General features: G+C 48.0%; 1 protein-coding gene across 1 annotated transcript in view; it reads right to left on the reverse strand.

Annotated features, from left to right (window-relative positions):
• Nucleotides 1-24,377, reverse strand: part of LOC147893243 (FAD/NAD(P)-binding oxidoreductase family protein) — a 160,343-nt gene that overhangs the window by 18,985 nt on the left and 116,981 nt on the right. The window contains exons 9-13 of the mRNA XM_087385847.1: nt 22,647-22,697; nt 22,343-22,417; nt 22,064-22,132; nt 21,481-21,596; nt 18-130 (exon numbers count right to left, since the gene is read on the reverse strand). Of these exons, the coding sequence (XP_087241973.1) occupies nt 18-130; nt 21,481-21,596; nt 22,064-22,132; nt 22,343-22,417; nt 22,647-22,697 (424 nt within the window). The remainder of the gene's footprint in view (nt 1-17; nt 131-21,480; nt 21,597-22,063; nt 22,133-22,342; nt 22,418-22,646; nt 22,698-24,377) is intronic.

Below are 24,377 nucleotides of genomic sequence, written 5' to 3' on the forward strand. Positions count from 1 at the left end.
AAAGTGTAAGGAAATGCCTGGAGGAGATATTGTTATGTCAAGAGCAGATGGTATTGTCATTTCGATCAAGGGTCTTTGAGATGGCAACCCATTCCATGCATCCCTACATGCTGCATCTATCTCATCCATACTGCGCACATGCGGAAAAAAAACACAGGTTAAAGAGGTACACTATAGGAAACTCAGCAGAAACATTATTGGAACTCTAGCATTTCTTCACTTTTGAGTTTACAAACATAGATCAAGAAAAGAAAAAAGACATTTTAAGTACAAAGGTGATGGTTTTTTTATATTTCTTCTTAAAGAATGAAAAAAATTGACTTCAAGGCTGATCAGACCTTCTTGCACAGGATTAAACCACATTCGAGCCTCATATTAGACAATTGTCCTGTAATAACCCTCCAAAAAACCCCTTACCATGTCACAAGTGTCCGATTTATTGGGGGCACCTTCAAATCATATCTGAGATGGAAAAGCTATGTGTACACACAAGGTTCATAAGGATGATATTTCAGCTTGTCTAAGTAATGGGACTATAACTTTTTTTGGCTCACAATATCATCTAGGGTTGTGGAAACCCTATTTTGCACAACATAAATTATGGCGTGTGTCTTTTGTGTAGCTTTCACACACACATGGATATGTTGACTCTCCAATTATAAAAGTTCAATCAATGAAGAATGGTTTTTTTCCGCTTTTCATTTATCCACTCCATTGGTATCAAAATGCATAGGAGGCATTCTCGAGCTATGGCTAAGAAGAAAGCTAGCATACAGCTCATTTTTCTATCTTTGAGTGGAGCGGCCAACAAATGGAGCTTGCATGCATCAAGGGCTTGTGAAATTCCAGCGTTCCAAGACTCCTCCTGCAAAATTAGAAATGTTTATCACAGGTTTTGGCCCATACCTTGAATTCCTCATTGTTTTGTTGCATTTTTGCATAGCTGAGGCCTTTTGCAGCTACAGAAGCAGGGAAAGTCACCTAGAAGAGGCCAAATCCACATGTATGGACCCTAAAGCTGCACATAGGTAAAATCCTCAGCATGTATTCTCCAGTTTGGAGCTCCTAAAGAGGCCTTTTTGTTCATGTTAAACGTAGAGGCATCTGAAATTGACTTGCAACAAAAAAGTGCAAGCATTTTCCATATATGTGGTATCTTCGAGTAGTTTCACATCAATTTACATGTGTCTCACACATATTGTGCTAACAATTTTATAGTTTTGAGCATCTAATCCTCCCGCCAATGAGGATAGCCAATTGGAATATACAGGGATTGGACGGCATCCCTCATCATTGTCGTAGACAGCTGATCAGGAATCAGCTCCATCTAGGTGTTTCAGGTGGTTCCCTAGACATGCTTTTTCTTCAGGAACACATGTGTTGGTCATACCAGAGATGATATGCTGACTTGATGCACGCTTTACCAACACAGGTTTTCTTGAGGGCACTCTTCTACGGTTTGGATTTTCAGATGCATGGATTAGAGGGGTGGCCTCCCTTTACAGATCAGCCCACAGCCAGGTTTTGATTGGAGGGGTAAGGGGTGACAAGTTTCAGATTTCCAGATCAGTTCGTCAAGGATGCCCTTTAGCCCCCTTTCTCTTTCTCTTTGTGGCAGAAGCTATGAGTATCTTCCTTAGATCTCAGGCTGAGCTTTATGGGTTGAGATTGCCCTTGAGACAGGAGCAGGAGCTTTTTGACTATGAGTTGGCTGATGACACTGCTATTTTTATTGAGGCCTCTTCGCAGTCACTTAATTCTTTCTGGACAGCCTTGGATTTTTTTTGCTCAGCTGTAGGGGCACACATTAATTGGCATAAATCCTTTGGCTTTTGGATCAGTGATGAGGACACTCCAGGCTGAGGAGTTGACTTTGGCTTTTCTTGGATTCAGAGAGGTGTTCCTGTCAGATATTTGGGATGCCAGGTAGGATTGGGCATCTCTCCAGCACAGCAGTTTGCCCCAGTACTAGAAAGTATAAGGAAAAAGCTCCTTTTTTGGAGGTTAGCCAAACTCGACCTTGCCTCGAGGATTACCAAAAAGCGAGCGACAAAAAGCGAGCGAGCCAAAAAAAGTGAGCGATCAAAAACAATAAAAGATTTATAAATCCCCCATTTTAGTAGCAAAAAATAATAACTTATTCAAAAGTGCATATGTTCCCTCAATGCTAGAAGGTTAAACATGCATATAACTTTAAAGCCATTAACACTAATTTCACATCATCCATGAGACAGTTTGTATGTTTAATTTCCAAGTCATTGTTTGTATCAAAGACAAACCCTACTGCAATCAAGTTCTCTCTTTCCACTAGAGTAATTGAGATCATCTTTCCAAGGACTCCTTGCATGGATTAGTCTAGATTCCATGCATATGTAAATGCTTCGCTTTTTTAACTCTGTCTAGATTCTATGCATATGTAAATGCTTCACTTTTTTAACTCTGTTCACTCTTGGAACAAAACCCATGTTTCTTTGTTACTGCAAAAATATCCTTCCCTAATGATTTATTCTTACCTCCCACTAATCTTACCAATGCAGCAAATTGACCACAAATTCATATTTTGGTGCATTAAAGTTTACTAGATGGTGCACAAAGACATGATAATCATCTAAAGTATGCCTTTCCATTTGATTTGATATGTAACATGACTCCGTTTGGACTTGTAAATCAAAAGATACAAGGATGTGAAAATGTCCTCTTTTGGGCCAAAACAGGGAGCGCGTTAAGCCAAAATATAGGGATGTGAAAATGTCCTCTTTTGGGCCAAAACAGGGAGCGCGTTAATGTGAAAATGTCCTCTTTTGGGCCAAAACAGGGAGCGCGTTAACGCGCTCCCTGTTTTGGCCCAAAAGAGGACATTTTCACATCCCTATATTTTGGCTAGATGTCAACATTTGATTGTTTTGGCCCAAAAGATGAGTTTTTAACATCCCTGCATCCTTTGATTATCAAATATAAATGGCATAATGTTACATATCAAATCAAATGACAAGGCATGATTTAGATGACTATCATGCCTTTTTACACCATCTAAAAAACTTGTGTGCATCAGAATATAAATTTTGTGACACATAACCACCTTTTTGAATACTTTGTACTTCAAGCAATTATTTTATAAAAAACTTAGATTCTTTCTTTTCTTGCTTGATTTTCCAACCACTTCAACTAATTGTCGCTCGCTTTTTTGGGCTCGCTCGCTCTATTGACTGCCTCCCTTGCCTCTAGAGTTGTGGTAGTGAACCAGGTTCTCTTGGCCACCGCCTGGCTTGTGTGTTCTTGCTGGTGCCGGTCTAGGGATTGCATCACTCAACTCATTAGACCAGTCATGAATTTTTTATGAAGTGGACTTGATGACACGGCAGATGTTGCAGCGAGGGTGGCCTGGGAGACCATTATTCTCCCTACTTGGGAAGGGGGCCTTAATATCATTGACCCGGACTTGCAGTGCAGGGCATTGCTTTGTAAGGTGGTGGTGAGGGGACTCATGCATGGGCAGGAACCTTGGAAGGATTTCTTTTTTGGACACATTCAGGCTTGCACACCTACCTTAGGAGATGACTGGGTGGACAGCCCTCGCTGGGTTTTTACTTCTGCCTCTCTCAGGTCTCCTATCTCTCCTCTCATGACTGCCATCCTCAAAGCTTGGGGGAGCTTCAGGAACACTCTTCGAAGGGTTCCGCCCTCTACCCTTGAAGAGATTGATAGGCAGCCAATCATTTGGAACGATAGTATACTTGATGAGCATGGCAGACCTCTGGGCACTTCCCATTATATGCAATGGTCTGGATGGGAGAGAGGCCCCACCTACACATTAGGCACTTGGAAGGATTTTATCAAGCTACCTGAGGATCAGAGGCTAGAGTCCGTGAGTCACCTCAGAGGGGTAGCATGCAGGATTCAACAGATAGATGCAGCCATCCCGGTGGATTGGACAGTTGAGATGCCTATTACTTCCACCACTTGGATGGGAGCTTTTTCGAGGACAACAGTTCCTCTACAGGTGATCGCTCTTCGAGGTTTCGGGGGAGATGCACTGGTCTTTGACGTTGGGGATGGAGGTATACTCTCTAGATCCACGGATGATATTCTTCTAGAGGTTGCCTTTCAGCCTGTCAGGATTGCTGGTTTTGTGGACCATGGAGCGGGCTTGCAGTGGTACTTAAACCCTGACTCTCTGCTCTTGGCCCTGGGATCCTGGAGGTTGTGGTTATATGGAGGTGCATCTATCAGGTGCTTGCAGTGGGACCCAGGAGAGTGGGAGTGGATAGATCATGGGCACCGAGAGAGAGGGATTCACTTCTTTTGTTTCACGGTTGGTAATGCCAGGAGATTTCAGCTGAGCAGTAGAGGTTGGATTCCCTCCAGAGTCCCCCATTGGGATAGCTTCTTCATCACCGCAGATTTGCGTAGGAATTTCTGGAGGAGGCTCTGGAAATCCCTCAGAAATAGAAAGATCACTCTTTTCTTTTGGCTTTCTATTCATGGAGGGATTGCAGTTAACTTGTGGAGATCACGATTTGGGGCTGATCCCACTTGCCCTCGCTGTCATTCTACGAAGGAGCCAGTGCGACATTGCCTTTGGGACTGCAATCAAGTGAGAATTGTTTGGAAAGGAGTTGCTCGGATACTCAGCATTTTTCATACTTCCCCTTTCTTCATGACTTGGGGCTCGGTCGCATGGTTATCTCTTACTGGGCCCCAGGTGTTTTATGAGGGCGAGCCTTCTTCTTGGGCACTCTCGATCCGCCGACAGGTGATAGAGCCCTGCTCTCTTCAGGATGTACCACATATTCCTTTCAGAGCTTCACATGTTTTAGTGGGCACCTCTTGGGAGATTTTGGCTAGCATTTCCTCTTGGCACATTTGGAGAGCTAGATGCATAGAGGCCTTGGATGACACCCAGATACACCCATCACAGGTGTTCATGGGTATTTGGAGTGACACGGTTCACACTTTGATAGCCATATGGGCTAGCATGCAGGGCCCTTTACAAGCAGCCTCTTCTAGGAGGACTGTATTTCTTCGAGTTTGGAGGGGTTCTCCCTTTTTCTAGGAGGTTGCTACCGGATTGAGATGGCACTATCAGCCCCAATTCTTTCTTTTTGGCTCTCGAGCTTTTCATGCATTGCATGGTGTATTCCGTATTCCCGTATGGAGCTTGCTCTAATGGTTTTCTTTAATACTTAATAGAAGTCTCTTTTTTGCCCCTAAAAAAAAGAATTGCCCTTGCAAGGTGTCCTTTCTTCTACGTGTCTCTTATTGGCATGGTGTGGCACTCTTCAGCCACATCCTTGGTTTCTTCCAACATTTGCATATTCTCAGATATTTTCAGTGGCACTTTACCACTTTTTTCATGCTCTGCATCATGTATCTAAGCTTTGAGTTCTTGGCTCTTGGCCGTTTCTTTCATATTTGATAGAAATCATTTTCATGGGTGGGAAAAATAATGCACTTGTAAGGTCCTTGATTGTGCAAACGGCTTGTGGGTTGAAAATTGAGCATGCTATGATGAAATAGTGGAAACACACAAGAATTTTATTTTATTTTTTTGCGCAAAAAGTAGTGCTAGTTATATTGCTTGAAAACGAGAGTACAAGAGGGCCTAAAGGCCAGCGGGCTGCAATCACAAAACGGATACAGCCCGTGGTAACAAAATACTAATTACAAGCCTCTCAGGGCATAATCATCGGAGTGTGGACAAACAGCCACGGTGGGGGGGAGTAATGCCACTGAAGACTCTGAGCAGAGTGCTGGAAGAACAGCTCTCGATGGTCCCAGTCGTGAAGGAAGCGCCGTCTCTTCTCCTTCCCTACCCGGGACTCCCCCTGAATTTGATCCCACTGACCCTTGAGCGTGTGAATGATCGTGCTCCAAATGTCCGCTAGGGTCTGGGTAGCAGAAGAAGCCTGATCTCCTAAGGTCTGCGCACATCTGGAAGTCCAGACATGCCAGCCTACAATACTCCCTATGATCTCCCAAACTGGGTGCCGAGTCATCGCTCCTGCATCTGTCTCTGTCAGATGCCAAGGGAAGCTATCCATGTATGCCCACGTGGCCTGCGTGATGAAGAAAACTGGATCCTGCCTAGAGAACTCATAAGCCAAGTGATGTCCCATCTCGGTGCTGCACTAGCAAACGGCTCCCCAAGTGACCGGTCCTAGCTCGGGTGCAGCCCTCGCTAAGATCCCCATGACTCCCTTCCACACTATCTGAGCATGCGAGCAACTCCAAAGGCAATGCTTCAGGGACTTCTCCTGAAAACACATCTGGCAATGCCCCTCCTGCCCCATCTGCCTCAGCCAGCTGCCAACTGGTAGCCCCTTGTGGGCCACCATCCAAAGAAAGTAAGAGATCTTCCTCGGCCGCCAGCTTGCCCAAAGAGTCTTCCAGAATGTGCGAAGAAAAACCAGAGATATCCCTTGGGCATACCAACTATGTGCTTGTGTGGGTAGCCTGCGCTGGAGAGCCCCAAGAGCACGCCTACTAGTATGCGCACTGTATGAGAAGAAGGGGGTAGGGTTCTCTGAGGTCTCCAGTGGTGGCCACCGCCACTCCCCTGGGTCCCACTCCACCTCTGTCAAGGAGCGGCCCTCCCAAATCCAGAGTCTACAGTCCTGGTCCTGCATAATCAGGGGGTCTATATGCCACGTTTTCCCTTGCAGCCCTATGATGCGAAGGCGCTGCCAGGGAAGCTGGGGGTCGATCACGGCCTCTCTGCTCTGGAGACGGCTATCATCGGCGACGGAGAAGAAGTGAATCGAGGAGTCCGAGAAAAGGCCTACAACCACCAAAGGAATGCCACGGGGTGTGAACTGCCCTAGCCACGTCTCATCTCCCGGGAGGAGCTGTCTGGTGATCATGGGAATCCTCCAACCTGCAGGAATGGCAGCATCGATCTCCGCTCGTCGAGCCTAGATCCCACGTGCCGTACCTACTGCTGTTGCCAGCTCGCCTGGGCTCAACTGGCTATAGACATCCCTCCAAACCCGGAGCGAGCGCGCAGGCCCACGTGCCCAGAGCGCCCATGGGATATGGGATCTCTCTCCGGGCTGGCGACCTATATCATCTGTCACCTAGCTGCTCCAGATCAGGGGCTGTCTGTCTATCTCCTCTCGGCAGCTGGGGGGAACCTGAGAGAGGCTGTGCCGCAACTTCCTCCAGACCGAGACGAGGCTACGAAGGAAGGGGGAACGGGGCTGAGTCAGTGGGGCAGAAGTGAAAATCCACCGGATAGACGGCTGCCAATCACCCCCTCTCTGGGAGGTACACGAGCTGAGACCATGCTGAAGCAAGAGCTTCCATGTCTGCCCTCCTGGGGTCAGACCGCGGATGACTAACTTGCCAAGTAATGCCTAACTCTGCAGTTCTGGATCTATGATGCCAAGATCGCCCTCTGTCTGGGAAAGAATGACTGTCTGCCAGGCGACCCGGGCTCTGGTGGTGCCAGAACCATCTGAGCCAGACCAAAGGAAGTTCCGCACCAGTCTCCTCAGCTGGGCTACACACCATCTCGAGAAGCACCAGCAAGATGCCACGTACCAAGCGGTGGCAAGAAGGACCTGGTTGACCACAAGGGCCCTGCCTGCCAAAGATAGCTGAGCCATGCTCCAGAAGGCTAGCTTCCGTCGTATGGAGACTAGGACCGGTAAGAACTGCTGAGTACCTGGAATCCCAAGTGACGTGTCGTCTGTCCTCTAGGGATCCAGCGAAACCCCAAGAAAATACCCCACTGTGAGCTGGCTCCCAGATCCGTAAGAAAACCAACTGACTTATGCCAGTTGATTTTCGCCCCAGCGGCTAGGCAAAAAACCTCTAAAGACAGTCTCACTCGCTCCACTGACTCGATATCATCCTGCACATACAGGGCCGTGTCGTCTGCATACTCGGAGTCCAAAAGTTCTGCATCATCCCGAATAGGGAGGCGCATCCCTCAAAGACCAGTGGTACGGGCTCGTGGGAAGTAAGTCATGGCCTCCGCAAAAAATGGGAAGAGGTAGGACGCAAGCGGGCAGCCCTGACGCACCGAGCGCTCGAGGATGAATCTCTCCCCCATCCTGCCGCTGATGATAACCCGGCTGGAGGCCGACTTGTAGAGACTAGCAATACCTCTGATCCACTCGTCTGGAAAACCAAACCGAGAGAGTGTACCTTCCAAGAAGGACCAGTCTACCCTGTCGTATGCCTTCTCAAAGTCAAGGAGTATGGCAAGGTGCTGGCCACTGTGCTGGGCCCACTCCATCGCCTCTGAGAATCTGAAAATGTTGTCCAAAATGCTGCGATCTTGGACAAAACCAGTCTGGGTGTCATGGATCAAGTCATGTAGCAGGGGGCGGATGCGGCTACTGATCATCTTGGCAAGGATTTTGTAGGCAGTCGGGAGGAGGGTGATAGGGCACCACTGTCTGATCTCCTGACGGTCCCCCCCTTTGGGGATGAGGCAAATCAAGCCTATCGCAAGGCTCTCTCGTATCTGTCCGCTGGAGAAGATAATGCTGGAAGGTTGCGAGCAAGGGCTGGTGGACCTGCTCCCAGAAGGTGGTGAAGAAAGCTCTAGAGAGCCCATCCTCACCTGGGCATTTCTGCCCATCAATAGCGCTCACCGCATCTTGCATCTCTGCCACGGTGAAAGGGGCGAGAAGGGTTTCACTCATGCTAGGCTGCACGAGCAACGGTGCATACCTCCACACCTCCTCCTTGCAACGGCGGGCACGAGGGTTTGGGGGCTCCTGCTGGAACAGGGATCTGTAGAAATCTGTCGCCAAGTCCCGGACCTCGTCTGGATCTGTCCTGACACTACCATCCTGCACTCTAAGAGATCGTAGCTGTTCCCCTGCTGACCTCTGGCCATGAGTCCTGAAGAACTCTCTGCACATCCTGTCGCCTTTCCTAGCCCAAAAGGACTTGGAAGCATGAAACAAGAACTCTGAGCGTCGCTGGGTGATCTCCTCTAGCATGGCTCGGGCTCTAACCTCCTGTCGTCTGAGCTCCTCAGAGCCTGGAGAAGACTGCTGCATCCGCTGTATCGAGGCAAGATCTCGTCTGAGACCCCTCTCCTTCGCCCACCACTGCTGCCTGACCTGAATCGCCTCCTGCTGACAGATGAGACTAGACTCGGCAAGAACCTGAGCTACCTGAGCTGCCATATCCCCCATGGGGTCCCAATCCTACTCCCACAGGTCCACTATTCTGCTGCGAACCGTTGCTCTGGAGTAGATGGAGTCTGGGATCCGGCACGAGCATGGAGGTAAGGAGTGAGAGGCTGAGTCCAGGGCTAGGATGACTGGGGCATGGTCAGAGAGGGTCGTCCCTGGAACCACTCCTGACTCTCCACCTCTGCCTAGCGCCCAATCGCTGACATAGAAACGGTCCAACCGCTCTAGAAGTCTGCCTCTCTCCCTCCTGTAACCCCAAGAGAAGTTCAAACTCCCTGTCCATCTGCAAAAGGAAGGCTCCCTCCAGCTGTCCCGACCTCCCACAACGAACAAGGAGGAGTCCCAATCTGCTTGCTCCGCCTGAGCTATACCGAGGAACTCTGGGCCCCGTCCCTGCTGATCCTCTAAAGTCTCAAGGTTGTTGAAGTTCCCTCCTACAATCCAAGAATCCATCTCTGGCAATAAGTCTGTCAAAGAGCTCCAGAAAGCGGCTCTCCGTCTGAGGTCGGTCGGGGCATAGATATTGAGGATGCCGATGCGGGATCCCTCAATATTCAAGCCCACCCAAAGCGCTCGTCCTGGGATCAGGGTGCCAAAACCACACACATGCTGAACTAGAGAAGCGTCAATGGAGGTACAGACACCCCCGCTCCTCCCCTGCTCGCCAATCAAAGGTTCCCAGTAGGTGTGGGAGCGTCCTGTGAGGACCTTTTCACACTTCTGGTCTGAGAAGCCGAAAGCTTGTGTTCCTGCAATAGGAGCACATCTACCCTTCCCACCAAGGCTGGCTGGAGCTCCTGTCTGAGCACCATCTTCCTGGGGCCGCGGGTTCCTGATGAGTGGAACCCGTTGACATTCCAAGAGATAATGCGTATACTCATGAAGAGGGGAGATGGGCCACAAACAGCTGTCTGCTTGCGGTCGATGTCGAGGTGGTCGGAGGATGTCCAGTGTGCAGATGAAAGCGCTTCTGTGAGGGTTTCAAAGGAGAGGCCGGATCATCGGACCCATCCTCTAAAACCTTCAACAGAGGGGAGAGGCCCTTCGTCCCATGGTGGTAATCTCTCTCTAACCAACTTGAAGCCTCCACCTGGGAAATACTGTAGAAGCCTGCTACCTCTGAGGTCCTCCACGGGCGGAGCCCTTCCGCGTAGATCCACTCCAGAGGCAGTCAAAAAATGACCAAAAGGCGGAATCGTTTCGCGATGTGGCGCCATCTCAGACGAACGTCACCCTCCTTCCACTGTTGCTGAAGAAGCTCCGCTGCTCTGCTACCGATCCAATCCTGCACCTGCTCCTGGGACTGATCTCGAATCATCTCCCAAACATTTTCATTCGTCCATTGCTCATTCCCGTCACTGATGATAGTGAAGGAATAGCTAGGACCATCATGGGAGGCAAGGACGGACACCTTACCCTCCGTCCCCTTTCGGAGGAAGAAGATGCTGATGTCTAGGCATGCAGGGAAGGAGCCAATACCCACTGCATCCAAATAATCCCAAGGTCCTGCTCGGTAAAACTCCAAAGGTAGAGCTCTAGGAGCTGCCCTTGGGTGTGGGGACGAGGATGAGGAGTCTAAACCAGAAAGAGGGGTGCTGGCTGTCGAACAAGATGGAGTGGTGCTGGCCATCTGCGGGGAAGGGCCTCTCTCCTCCACCGGGCCAGGAGGGATAGGCGCGGAGGAGGTCTGTGCTGGCTTCGGGGCCGCAGGCGGAAGGGGGGGTTTCCTCGGGATCATGCTCAAGGGAGAGGGGGGCTGAAACCAAAGGTGCTAGGGGGGATCTTGGAGGGGGGGGAGGTAGGGGGACCGAGGAGGAGGGGGGAGGGGGGGGGGCGGGGTGAAGGATGAGGGGGAGGCTGGCTGATCTTCTCCTTCCCTTTCTCCTTCCCCTTACCGGGCTGCTGCTGACTGGTGACCACAAGGGTCTCTTGCTCTAGATGGGAAGGCTTTTTTGGTCCTGTTTTGTTTCCTTTCCGTTTTCTTTTGACCTCAGTCCAGCCTTTCCCTTCGGGAGGGGGTGTCGATGCCTGGTGGGGGGGATCCTGAGTTGCCTGGATGGGGGCCATCTGAGGTTCTGTCCTCGTGAAGCGAGGGCAGGAGCGCGCCTAGTGCCCGAAGCCGTGGCATCTCAGACACTGATCTGGGCGACCAGTGACCATAATGCGCTGCGTCACCACACCTCTGCCCGTCTCAATCTCGAACTCCGAGGGGATACTCTGCGGATCTAGGACTGCCACTTTGACACGTGGCACCCCTTGGGTTGCCGCCGCATCAACGAAGGTATTCTGCATGAACCAGCCAAAGTGCGCCCCCAGGTCCTTGATGATCGGGCAAAGCTCTGTTGCGAGGCCTGGGAAAATGAGGGTAACTAGATGGCGAGGAATGCGGAAGCGGGCAACGAAGTCCGCTACACTGAAACCCCTATACCAGGGGACCATAAGGATGATCTTCCCACCCACAGAAGTAGGGGACCGTCTGACCATATCGCTTGCAGCCAGTGCTGAGGAGAGCTTGAGCCAGAAGATACCATGTCCCATGAGTGCGACCTCCTCAATGTGGCTGTCCTCAAGGTAGAGGGTGGACTGCAACCGGTCCCTGATGTCTGCTTGTGAAGGGGCGTAGCCAATGACTCTCCCATAAACGAACGTCTGGGAGAAGTCCGTGGCGGCCTGCTTCACCAAGGAGACCTGATGCTTTGTCAGTGTTATGCGGTGGGCTGATGGAGGGGGGGGGTCCGTCTGGGCCACCGGGTTCCGGGCTCACGGCTGCCATACCGCACCGACAAACTGCGAACGCTCCAAAAGGCGGGGGAAGGAAATGGCAGAGGCGAGGGAGGGGGGAGTGGGACAAAGGCGGGGGAGGAAAGAGGGAGGGATGGAGAAGTATAGGGAAGCGGGGGAGGAGAGGTGGTGGAGAGGGAGCGAATGGCGGAGGGGGAAGGAAAGGAGGAGGGAGGGGGGGGGCAGCGCAGCACAGGGCGGGGAAGAGGAGGAAGGAGGGGGGGGGTGTGGCAGCGCAGCGCAAGAGGGGGCGGGGAAGAAAGGCGAGGAGGGAGGGGAAGGGGGGGGGTGGCAGCATTGCGCAACAGTGGGGAGGGGGAGGAAGGGGCGGGGGGGGTGGTAGCGCAATGCGAGGGGGGGGAGGCGGGGAGAGGACGGAGGGGCGGAGAAGGAAGGAGAGGGGGGAGGGGGGGATGGCGGGCGGAGAAGGAAGAGAGGGGGATGGAGGGGCCCGGCCGGAGGCGGCGGAGAGAGAGGAGGGGGAGGGGGGAGGGGGCCGCGCAGCGCGAGGGGGGGGTAGACGCGGGAAGCAGGGGAGGGGTGGGAGCATTCGCAAGAACACAATAATTTTATTTGACTTCACAAGTCTGAAATTTTCTGAAAAGGACAGCCTATGTATGTTCGGACAGTTCAGATGTTGCAAAAACTCACAGCTACGTTGAAATTTGGAAAAAAATTAGTGTTTATAGACTGGCTAACTACAGTAACGTTTTTGTGGCAAATTGTGCTGTAAACAATCAATTTTCCATGCCCTGGGAAGAGGACAAAATTTCGTCAAATTTGTAGAGAGTTACAGTCAATTGTTTTTCTTTTGCATTTATGCATGATATTGCACTTAATCGCAGAAATAGTTTGTCCCCTTAGGCTATGTATTAAAATTTGCTGGTTTGAGCTTCATATTTGATACACTTTGACCAGGTATTAAGCAAAAATGGCTTCAATTAGAGACAAAAAGTCAGTCATGCATATGCCAGATGTGAAGAGAAAAAAACTTGATGCAAAATCTGACACAGGCATTTTTTGTTGGTTCTGAGGTGGGACACAAGGCATGTAGGCTGTATGATGTGCAGAAAATGAAGCTGGTAAACAGAAAAACTTCAGGATGATACTGATGTGACAAAGTGTAGATAATACAAGAAAAAATGGCCATTAATGCTTGATATGGATGAAGCAGGACAGCCAGATGATAAGGATGAATGGTCCTGCCCGAGGAAAAAAGAGGAAAATGCTGTGGAAGGGAATACTCTACTTTTGCTTCAGAAAGGAAGCTAGCCACAAGTGCTAGTTGGACCTATGAAAGAATCTTAAGTTAAAATTTTTCCAAAGTGAAGCATTCAGGGACCAAGTCAGTCTCAAAGAGTGAAGAACCTCATTGAGAAGTAGTCAAGCTATTCCAATGTAGCTTCTGTGGGAGAAAGAAAGAAAGAAAGAAGTTTACTAAAGTCTTTGAAAGACGGAAGGGTCTATGAGCTGAATGGGTGGAGCCTCTAAGTGGGTATTTGGACACAAGACAAGTACAACATAAACATAAAACACTAATACAAAGTGTCTAAGCCCATGGAGAGGATGCAAGCTGCAGCGCGGTGTCACTGTGTGGTTGTCCTCTGTACGCTGGCACAGGAGCCAAGTCCATGATAGGGCGCTGACGTTAATCAGCCTGCGTTGACGTTGATCAGCCTGCGTGGTTCACTGGGTCTCCTACTGCATCGGACACCTGGTAATAGGTTTTGAATGCATGTAGTTGTATGAGATCTTCTAGGATAATTTCGTTAGCCTCGTGGTAAGTGAGCGAAACATAGGGGGCCTCAAGGCTATACTAAAGGGGGGACATATTAAGTGCTAGGCTCTTAAACCATCTACGTGTATTGGCATACCAACTGATCACCCTCAGCTGCTAATGTCATGGATAAGGATAAGGACATCCATGGTAACTAGTGTCGGCCTGAGGTTGAGGAACTATAAACCCTGCCTCGATAGAGGTACATGATCACCAAGTTTTCCGATGGACTAAGCAGCAATACTCACATATATTCTTTGCCTCCCTTGGAAGGTGATGCCTAGTCTTGAATCTGAGTTGACATTGTGTAGAGCCTTACACTCATTATCGTATTAGCTATTGCAAGGTACTGAGCTAAGAGGCAGCCGGCGAGTGGAACGGGTGGTCTTTGCGAAAGAGTGTAGAGCAGCCTCATGGAGCAGGTGATCAAACAGACTCGATCTTCCAAGAGGGGGATATCCTCGGCATCTATGAGTAAGGTAGAAAGACGTGCAGAGCACTTAGGGAGAGGCTATGAACAAAGTTATAGTGTGTATGACAGTCTCGTGGTGCGCATCGTGTGGGGGGGAATGGAAATGCGAAAGAGAAGATAGGTGTGGTCATCTTTTGGTGGTGGTGGAAAGACGGAGAAGTCCAAGATATGTGGGGCGACGGCAAGGGTCCCATGAGGTCGTCAACTATGCTGGAACCCCCCCCCCCCTCCTCTCGCATGTGGAAAGTAGTAAATCCACCTTAGAAAGTATTGTCTAGACTATTGTAAATGACAAGGTCATGTATCCTAGCCATGCCCAAGGAAGCATGCCCGTAAGATGTGATCAGAGCTCACCTGTCTGCAGATACTCAGGATATCCCTACCTTATCTAGATCAATATCCAGCAATAAAATAGAGTCATCTCAAAAATCCAGAACTGATGCTTGATGTGTGCCCATCCTTGCTTTGAAGTCCCCAACAAGGAGGACTTCCCCCCTGCTCAAGAATCCATGATGTCCGGATGTAGGGCTGCATCTAGTGAAGTCTCAGCCTCCTCACGTAGATCTCTAGCAAAGTGTGAGGTCTCAGAGGGGGGGGGGGGGGGGGAGATTTGGAGATATTGCGACAAAGAGGTCCTATCGAGAGGTGTGCCGAATCCAAAGAAATCCGGAGTGTATGCCACTCCTCTCAACAGAGATCATCCCAGTGATAGATGTTCTGTATAGTACCACCAGCCCTCCCAATTCCAATCTCCACTTGTCTCTTGAGTTTGCAGGCTATGTCCCACTATTGTAGGGTGGTCCTCTACTTGCAAGATGTGAGGTCCTCATCCAAATGGATCTCGGGGTCGTCCCGCAGAATTGTCCGCCTGCGTAGTGATGCGATACTAGCCTGAGTGTCCCTAAATCAGATGACAAGAGGTTGTTCCCGAGTGGGTTCCCGTCCTATGCGACATGCGCCCTCAATCCCATGCTCGGAGACTCACAGGGTGGAAGCCACACAGCTGGCTGCATCATTGACTGTAGTGGTGGAGGTGCGAGGGATCCCCCGTGCATTCTTTTCTATGCTCATATCCTCATTTTCCGATGCATTTAATGGAGGATTCACCATGAGAGAGTCCCAAGTTATACTAAGAGGAAGACGATTGTTTTTGTAAGTAATTGATCTAAGAATGACTTACTTCAAAGCTATGATACTATGATGGTTGAAATATTGCTTGAGGTCAATGCCTTCTATAAAATCTTAGGTGGGAAGACGTGGAGTGCAAATCAAAGTGTTTCTTTGGGCAAATCCAAGCCATTACCTCCTTCAAGTCAAACTTAGACACTATCAGCATATCTCTTTATGAGGTACTCTCAATAGGACTGTTGCAAAACCCTTGTGCAACCAAATATGTGTGTATCTTCTCATACCAAGCTTTAGATGCTTGCTTAAGGCCATACAGAGCCTTTTGCAATCTACACGCGATATGTTCCTGTCCCTTCTGCAAAAAACCACAAGGCTGAGATGAATAAACCTCCTCATGCAAGTCTCCATGCAAGAAAGCAGTCGTAATATCCAACTAATGTACTTGGCACCCATGATGCACTGCTAAAGCAATCATGCATTTGATAAGCTGTCATCCTAGAAGTGGGAGCAAAGGTCTCGTTGAAGTCAATCCCCTTCAGCTGAGCATATCCCTTTGCTACAAGCCTGGCCTTGAAATCATCAACTGAGCCATTAGCTTTCCGCTTTAGCTTGCACACCCATTTGGTACCTATGGCCTTCTTGCCATAAAGCAACTCAGTCAAGTATCATGTATCATTATCCATAACAGTAGCAAAAAGCAACAGTCAATTGCATTGCCATCTACTAAAGCAAAATACAGGGCAGCTGGCATGGCAACATGTGAAGCCACATAATCAGGCAATATGAAAGCCACTAAGTAAAAATACATAACAAAAATTTTTAGTTTTATGCTAGAACAAAGCACATTGAAGTGCAATGCCACGAGAAGGTGGCAACGTAGGAAGTGGATTGCATCTTCTGCACCACAATCAGCAAGGTGTGGATATGTTCACAAAGCCATTGGGTGGCAAATAGTTTGAATAGTGCAAATACATAATTCTGAAGCCATCTTTGAACCAACTCATGATTGTTTTTAAAGTCTGACCTTATTTATGCTCATCCAGGGCCGCTTGTCTATGTAATGGTCCTATAAACAATTTTGGCACTCTCACGTCATCTACTGGAAACCCTAACTTTGGACAACATAGGTTTAGACTTGTTGTCTCCCGTGTGTGTTATCGTTTACACAACATGTTTATGTTATCTCTCTCCAATTGTGAAAGTTCACCAACAGTGTCTGTAGACCATGGTATAAACACATGCTCTCATGCAAACATGTTTAAATGCTAAAAAACACGTGAGCATTCATTGAAACATCAATATTCATCCTCAGTTTCTATCAAAACTCCCAAGATGAAGGGCACATTCAATCATGACAGAGGCCAGCACTTAAAGAGAAGGCTAATACAAGAACAATCACATCTCGTTTGTCCAAGCTACAAAGAAAAAGACATTTCATTCCTATTTCATTTAAGTTTCTACTGAACAAATAGTTCTCAAGGCAAAAAAGCTAAGAATACGTGGGACATGAGGGAAACTATCAAAAATTGAAAGATTTATCAATATATTAATAGATCGCAACTGCTAAAAATAAAAAATAGATGAATTTGCAGAATTGTGCCCAATCTCATCCTGTGAAACTAAAACAAACAACGAAGTTTCAATGTCCTCATAGTTACCCAAAATACAAAAACTACAGACCCATCATGCATAGCGGGGATTGGCTATTATGGCATCCCCACGTAGTCATCATCACCCAATAGTGTGTGTAGTCAGTTGTATAAACACATTCTCTCACATGCACAAATATCCCCCCACACGGTCAATACCCACCCCTGCCCCCACCCATGGATAGACACATTATAGTCTAAGCTATTTAAAAAAGGAAGCTCATAGACCAATCCCATTACATTTCCCTATCCCTAGATATCTCAAAAGGTATTCAATGGCAAACTAAGTAACCCCACATGGGTCTAACTTATATATTCAATTCAAAGAACCTTGGTGAGGATCAGTCTAATTTTCAAGTTTGACTTCACAATGGATAGATAATCATCAGCTAACATAAGAACCTTTAATAAGTGTTAATATAAGAATTTTGATTGCCCTAGTCCCTCTGGTACATTTGTATAGTATTATTTATACAAAAGCTCTCTTAAAGTTGGAGATAAAATAGTTTACTGCTGACACTATTTTTATGAAAGGAAGGATCCAGAGAAGAATGGTAACCTTCCCTTTATGCAATTTCTTGACCCATCTCTCATTCCACTTCCTGCAAAATCAATACAAATGTTGCCAAACACACTCTTTCAATATCGTAATTCCAAAATGGCACTGATATTTGGAGGTTGATAGGGCCTTCTGTCCACATTACAAGAGTCTGGATTTTGCTCAACCACCAGCAACTATGGGAGGGTTGATCACTACCACAAGTACTGCAGGATTCAGGAGAATGTGCTAGTTTAGACGGACACTCACTAGTAAGCGACCGATACATTGCCATCTATTGCCATTTCCTCACAGGAACATCTCCACATATTTTGGATGTCAGTTCTACAGTAAACGGTAGCAAATTCTTTGTTCTACAGTAAACATAAAAAAACAGTAGCGATTCTTTGTTCCTATGGCTATGCCATAGCCGACAGTCAATTGGCTACAAGATTCGGGGGGACTAATACTACCACTGCAGACACAAGACAGTCCTTGACATTGCCTCACGGACTGCCCCCTGGTCAGTTCGACTTCTAAGTCTCCTCACATGAGCTTCATTTATTCTGCCTTGGACGTCTGTAGCATGGATCTCCCCAAGACAATCTTGCCCATGACACCTGGTACGTCCACAAAGGAATAAGCATCTTGCCCCATCATGCTCATCATCACCTCAGGGTGATGATATTATTTGGCAGATGCTTGAGAGTTTGACAGCCTGCATTGGTGAAGACTAAATGCTCTTACATTCTAGAGCATCACCAGTTCACGCTTTTGATACTTTGACAACATTTGATTGGACCTCATTAGCTAGAGTGGCGCTAGAGCAGCTCAAGACCAACTAAGATATTTTGTGGACTTGAGGACAACTTCTTTTCCTCCACATGCGTAATGTATCGATTGGCATTACCTTCTAAGGTTTGGCTGTTTGGTACCCAAGCATTGTATATTTCCTTAGCTTTTTTCCCCTTTACATAGCCAAGATTTGTGCACCCATGGAATGACTTATGGTTGCAAGGAGGCCAAGGGGGAGGAAGAAAGAAAGAAAGAAATTTTATTAGAGTCTTCCGAAGACCGATGGGTCTATGAGACTGAAAGAAAACCTGATACAAATCACAGTAAGGGTGGAGCTACTGAAACAAGCATCATCACCCATGCTGAATCTCAAGTCTGATCATACATAATCATATACATCTAGATGTAACAATGAAAAGAAAAGGACTGGAGCGGAGCGGAATCCTTCGTATGTCATGTCGCCCTGGCCAGTCCATAGCCGGTGATGGGACGCTGGCGCCCGTCAAGGGGTGTTGTGCATATCGGTCTCCTATACGAGGCTCGACGCAAGACCAGAGCCACCGTGACTCCCGTGGGACGTATCCCAGGTCTAAACAATGATGGGAGGTCCTCCAGAGTGATCTGTGTCTCCCCTCGATGTCTCGTGTGTCGTGCTGCGATCGGTGGGTCGGGGTCTCTGTCATGTCTGCGGCTAGAGACTGGACGATCAATGTCACTCAATGGGAAGAACTCTGTGATCCTGCTCTGAGAGATGTCTGATGATGTGGCCAAGCCCCGTCCCCTGAGTAAGTGCTCTCTGTGTCGGACCCCCTCGTGAATGAAGGCCGCGAGGCATCTCTGATCTGGGTAGGCGAGGAATCTGGAAAGGAGACCGGAGCTGTCTCTGAAGAGGCAGTGGTAGCGACCGCGGATCTCGTAGTACACTGGGCACCTGAAAATAAAATGCTCCTCCGACTCGACCTCCTGACAATCACACAATATGCACAAGCGATGCTCCCTAGGAATCCCCTCTGCTCTGCCGCTCTCTATGCGGAGGCGGTGTGATGATACCAGAAACTGTACGATGGAGATCCGTAGTGAGTGAGGCATATGAAGCTCAGTGTGCCCCGGTGGTGTGATGAATCCCTCCTCCGAAATACGAAGACAGTAATCTCTGTAGAAACTCAGCTTCACTGGAAGCTCCCTACCAGGCCCTAAAGGTGTGTAGCTGCAGGAGATCCTCTCGAATGACTTCGTTGGTGTGTGGCCCGATTGGGATGGTGGGTGGGAGTACCGGAGGGGCATCTAAACTCTACTGAAAAGGAGGTATCATATCGATGTGAAACCCTAGTCTCACAAACCATCTGTGAGTCCATGCATACCAACATCGCTCGTCTCCCTCTGCTGCCAACCTCATGGAGGAATCGAGAGCCAACCATGGCAACCTCTGTCTCCCTGATGTGCAGTCCCCATATGATCTAACCTGGTGTAGATATATAATGGTCTGAAAGGCTGCATCTAGCTGGAGTGGAGAAGCACCAAACTCGGCCTGAATGATGGTTTCCCCCGAATCACCGTGAGAGCATGAGGATCTACATGCGCTCCACCCGTGTCCACTCTATCTCTGACATGTCAGGCCCCCAATAAGGGCTGCCATACATACCGGCTGGTCGGACCAAGGAGTCGAAGAGAAGAGCCTTGGTCCGAGGGTCCTCGAAGTGGGAGTGGAAGCATTGTCTCTCTAGCCGAGCCAGTGAGGCGTATCCCCTGCTCAGTCTGGCCTACATTGCTGGTCTCATCGTGAAGATCGGGCCGGAGAAGATGACCCCCACGTAAGTGTATGAGGATACGATCTCAACCGGTGACCCACCGAAAGTAAAAGTACACTGCTTCCGTTGCATGCTTGCTCGAGAGGTGTTAAAGATCATGACCTTGGTCTTGCCAAGGTTGACCTCCAAGTCATGGGATAAACAAAAAGCCTGTAGTGCATCCAGGTGTCGCTAGAGCCCCTCGGGTGTGGACGACAAGAGTGCCACGTCATCTGCATAAAGAAGAATCCTGATGATGATCCCGGCAAGTGAGCAACCGGTCCCTCCGAACATACGCTCAAGGAATCTCCGCAAAAAATCCTTAGAGTTGCTGCTGTACAAGATGTGCAACAGCTCCTCCTCATTTCGACGAAGAAATGCATGCTTCTTCCGACGTACGAGACGTCGATACTTGCGTACCGTGTCTGATGTGTTCGGGAGGTGACATTTGGTTTCAAGTCGGAGCTGTCGGCGATAAGCCTTGCACTCCGTATCGTACCAATTGTTGCAGGGTACAAAACCAAGAGGTGGTGGTCTAGTGGACCGTGTGGTGTGGGGAAAGATTTGGAGGGAAGCCTCGTGGAGTGTGTGACTAATCAGGGCAGCATGGTCCTCTATGAGTGGTATGTGATTGATGTAGGTTAGGAGTCTGTTTAGGCGTCCAGAGTAGGCCGGTGAGAGGCTGTGATCAAAGTGTATGTCGTGGTAGGTGTCGTGCTTCCTATGTGGTGTGTGTGGTGTGGCTTAAGTGTGGGGTGGCAATAGTGAAGAATAGGTATGTGTGATCAGCTCTTGGAGGGAGTGGTGCTACGGTGAAGTCGGTGATACATGAAGTGAAGGTAGGGGATCCCATGATGTAATCTACTACACTAGTGCCCCCCCGTGTGGGAAGCAAGTAAAACCACCTGAGGAGGGCCATAGGTCAAGCCCATTGTAGATGATGAGATCATGCATCCTGCCCAGATCAAGGAGCGCGTGTCCATATGGTGTAACAGGCCCGTGTCGATCCGATGAGGTCCTAGTCATACCTGCTTCATCTAGGTCCATGTTTGGTAGCATGATAGAGTCGTCTCGGAAGTCCAGGAGTGGTACTCAAAGTGGCACGAAGGTAATGATCCACCTTGGAATAAAGGCTGTCTTTGGAGCAATGTCAGTGGCAAACAAGAATCATAAAATTGGCCAACAACGTTCCCAAACAGTGAAATGCAGCTAGATATACAGGGGAGGCAGAGGAAAGGGGAGCTGCACAATCAGAAACTATACATTAAGCCTCCATTAACAAATTTCAATAACTGAATGTCCTTAGCCATAGAGCATGCTTTGAAGTCGATAGGTCAATATTCCATGGTATAACATTATAATCAAATTTCCTATCTCTTCACGTCAATTGCAGAAATATACCTCTCAGCACCAAGGTGGATGGTTCCACAATGCTCAGGCCCAGGTTCATTGCCTCGGTTTGGACATACTGAGAAGCTTGGCAGCTTGTCCACAGCAACATTGAACTTTGTTGTTCCCTGCCAGGTTTTGCTAGCCGAAAGTGCATTAACGATGAACTTGAGCCATTGTCAGAATGCAGTGTAACAACTTTTCAGAACATTCAAGCAAAGTTTTACATGCAACAATTGGTTTTCAGATGGAGACATTAATTGCTTAAATAGTAAAGGATCTCAACAAGAGATTCAGACCATGAAAGGGTTAAAAGTGGGTCTATACAAATGCCAGCAGGTGGATCTTGAATAGAGACGGGATCTAAACACTTGATAGTTTGCAGGTGATTCAAAGAGACTGAGGATTGAGCCTAATCAGGAGTGTAGAGGCACATGGTACTGGCCAAAGAAGAAGCAGTCAATACTCATGGTGTCAGATATAGAACTGTAAAGCCCAAAGAGCTGGAATCTTCTGTCCTACAGATGGACAAATATGTAATAAAGCTTTCCACAAACTAAGGTCTTCACAAATGATGGCGCAGAAGAACACTTACAGATTTATAGTCAATCAGCTTTATCTTTTTTAGAAACGTTTCAGGGAGAACACCGTCTGGGACCAAATCCTGCACAAAACAGTTACAGGTCCATCAAAAAGCACATGCTTCACTTTCCACGATGGAATAGCAAAGGCTTAATCAGTTCTGCAGAAAACTCCTCTTACGATGAGTATCCCAGATTGGTGAAAATTTTCCTTTTTCTGGTTACAAAGAAGTTAGATTGGCTATGCCTGCTAACACTATATCCTTATTATGAAAGTAAGAATTTTTATTTACAAGGAAAGTTATTGCTGGTGTAGCATTTGATAAAACTGCTTTTGCCCTCACTTCAACACCATCAGCCAAAACAACCTGCACAAAAACAAACGGAATTGAAATTTAACTAATGAACCATTGCATGGACAAATCACAGGGCTAGGATATTACCAAGAGTTTTTCCGATGATTAGGACAGAAGTTCGATTGGATAATAAAATAGACATATTTGTGTGCCCACTAAAGAAAAAAACGGATCCAATGTGATCATGTCGGGAGAGCATATACTTGTGTTGAATCCTTTTGGGAAAGTAGTTAATGCTTACCCCTGTTACACATTGACCAGACTCACCGCCCCTCAAGGACACTTGCTTCACCTGCAGCAGGCAAGTACATGTATGATCAGCAAGCATATCCACTACGTCAAACATTGCTTTGGCATCAGTCTTATTTCCAATTAAGAAAAACTCATCTATCTCATGCTCAACCAGGAATTTCCAGACCAAGCTAGACCACGTATGACACAAAACTTTCAAGACCCAAAAGCTATATGGAAGATATACCTCAAGACTGCCATGTGGAACAAGAAAGAAACACAAATCAACATCTACCACAAGCCATGAAGCCGGCCTGGACTCCTCATGTGGTATCTAGAGGTACCTTGCTGTCTGGAAAGCGTCACCATCACTCCCACCATCTGCCTCTCCAAGTCAAAGAGTAAGGAGAAGATATCTGTGGTCCTCGTCTGGATCAACACAATGACCAGTCTGGCATGTCATGCTCTTTGGATCCCGACTATGTTGTGTCCCCTATGGCCTCTGACCAAGGTCTACTGAGTGGAAGAAATCTGTGATTGTCCTTTGATTAGGCTCCAACAGGCCCTCTTGTTCTTGCCTCTGTGCTCAAAGAAGTCAAATCTCTATGTCATTGGGCCTCGAGTAGGAATGTCGCCACGCATCACTGATCAAGATGGGCCATGAAAACTGACCGTGTTCCAAATCCACTACTAAATAGGCAATGGTAGCATCCCATATCTTAAATGCAAGTGCTCCTCTAACTCAGACTCCTATATATTGCATAAGGTGCAGATCTGCCCAGTCCCCCTCATAATAGGTAAGCGGGATGGGTGGGGTCTCAAGGCTATACTGAAATGGTGGCAATCTGTCCATGTGGAGTCCCAGGCTTGGGAATCATCTGCATCTCTGAGCATACCGATTCCTCTGGTCTCCCTCCGCAGCTGGTGCCATAGAGAAGTTCAGATCCAGCCAAGGCAGCCTGGTCGGTTCTGAACTCATGATGCCGAAGTGCTTGACTCTGTGGAAGTACATGACCATCTGACAGACTACATCAAGTTGTAGGGAGTAGTAGCAATACTAGCTGCAAATCTCAAAACACCTACGCATCTCCTCAATACATGCTCCTCTATCTCCACCCCATGCATGTGCATAGCCTCCTATCTCTCATTTATGTCATTTGGCCCCAACCGCTAGCCCTACCTAAAATGGATAGAATGATGTCTGGAACTGGCCCATGGCTATCCATATTGCCTGTTAGTATTGAATTTGTAGGTAATAGGGTGCTTGAATGAAGCCATCCTCAATCAAATTTAGGAAATTAACGCTGTTGTATGACATTTTTTATGGCAAGTGGTTGTAATAGGGAGACCCATGCTCACTAAATCTATTCCGAAATTTCTTAGATGACTGAATCAAGGAGTACTAGCATGGGGAGAGATGATCACTAAGCATGCCTTGTCTGTGATCATCCTTTGACTGGGCTCCAACGATCCCTCTTGTGCTCTTCTCTGAGCTCGTACAAGCTGACCTCTCTATCTCTGAGCCTCGAGGAGGAAAATAATATGCGTCTTTGATCAGGGTATGCCAGAAATTCTCTGAGTTGGCCAACTACTGCTGAAAGACAGTGATGCCGTCTACAGATCTCATAGTCACAAGGCATTTGAATGTAAGATGATGTCTTGCATATCACATAAAGTGCAGATCCATCTCTCATGTCAAATGCCCCTCTGCCCGCCTTGTCTCAACTCGTAGCCTGTGTGA

The sequence above is a fragment of the Dipteris shenzhenensis genome, chromosome 15 (genome assembly GCF_047967505.1).
Source record: "Dipteris shenzhenensis isolate YYH24624 ecotype China chromosome 15, Dip_SZ_1.0, whole genome shotgun sequence".
NCBI classification, from domain to species: domain Eukaryota; kingdom Viridiplantae; phylum Streptophyta; class Polypodiopsida; order Gleicheniales; family Dipteridaceae; genus Dipteris; species Dipteris shenzhenensis.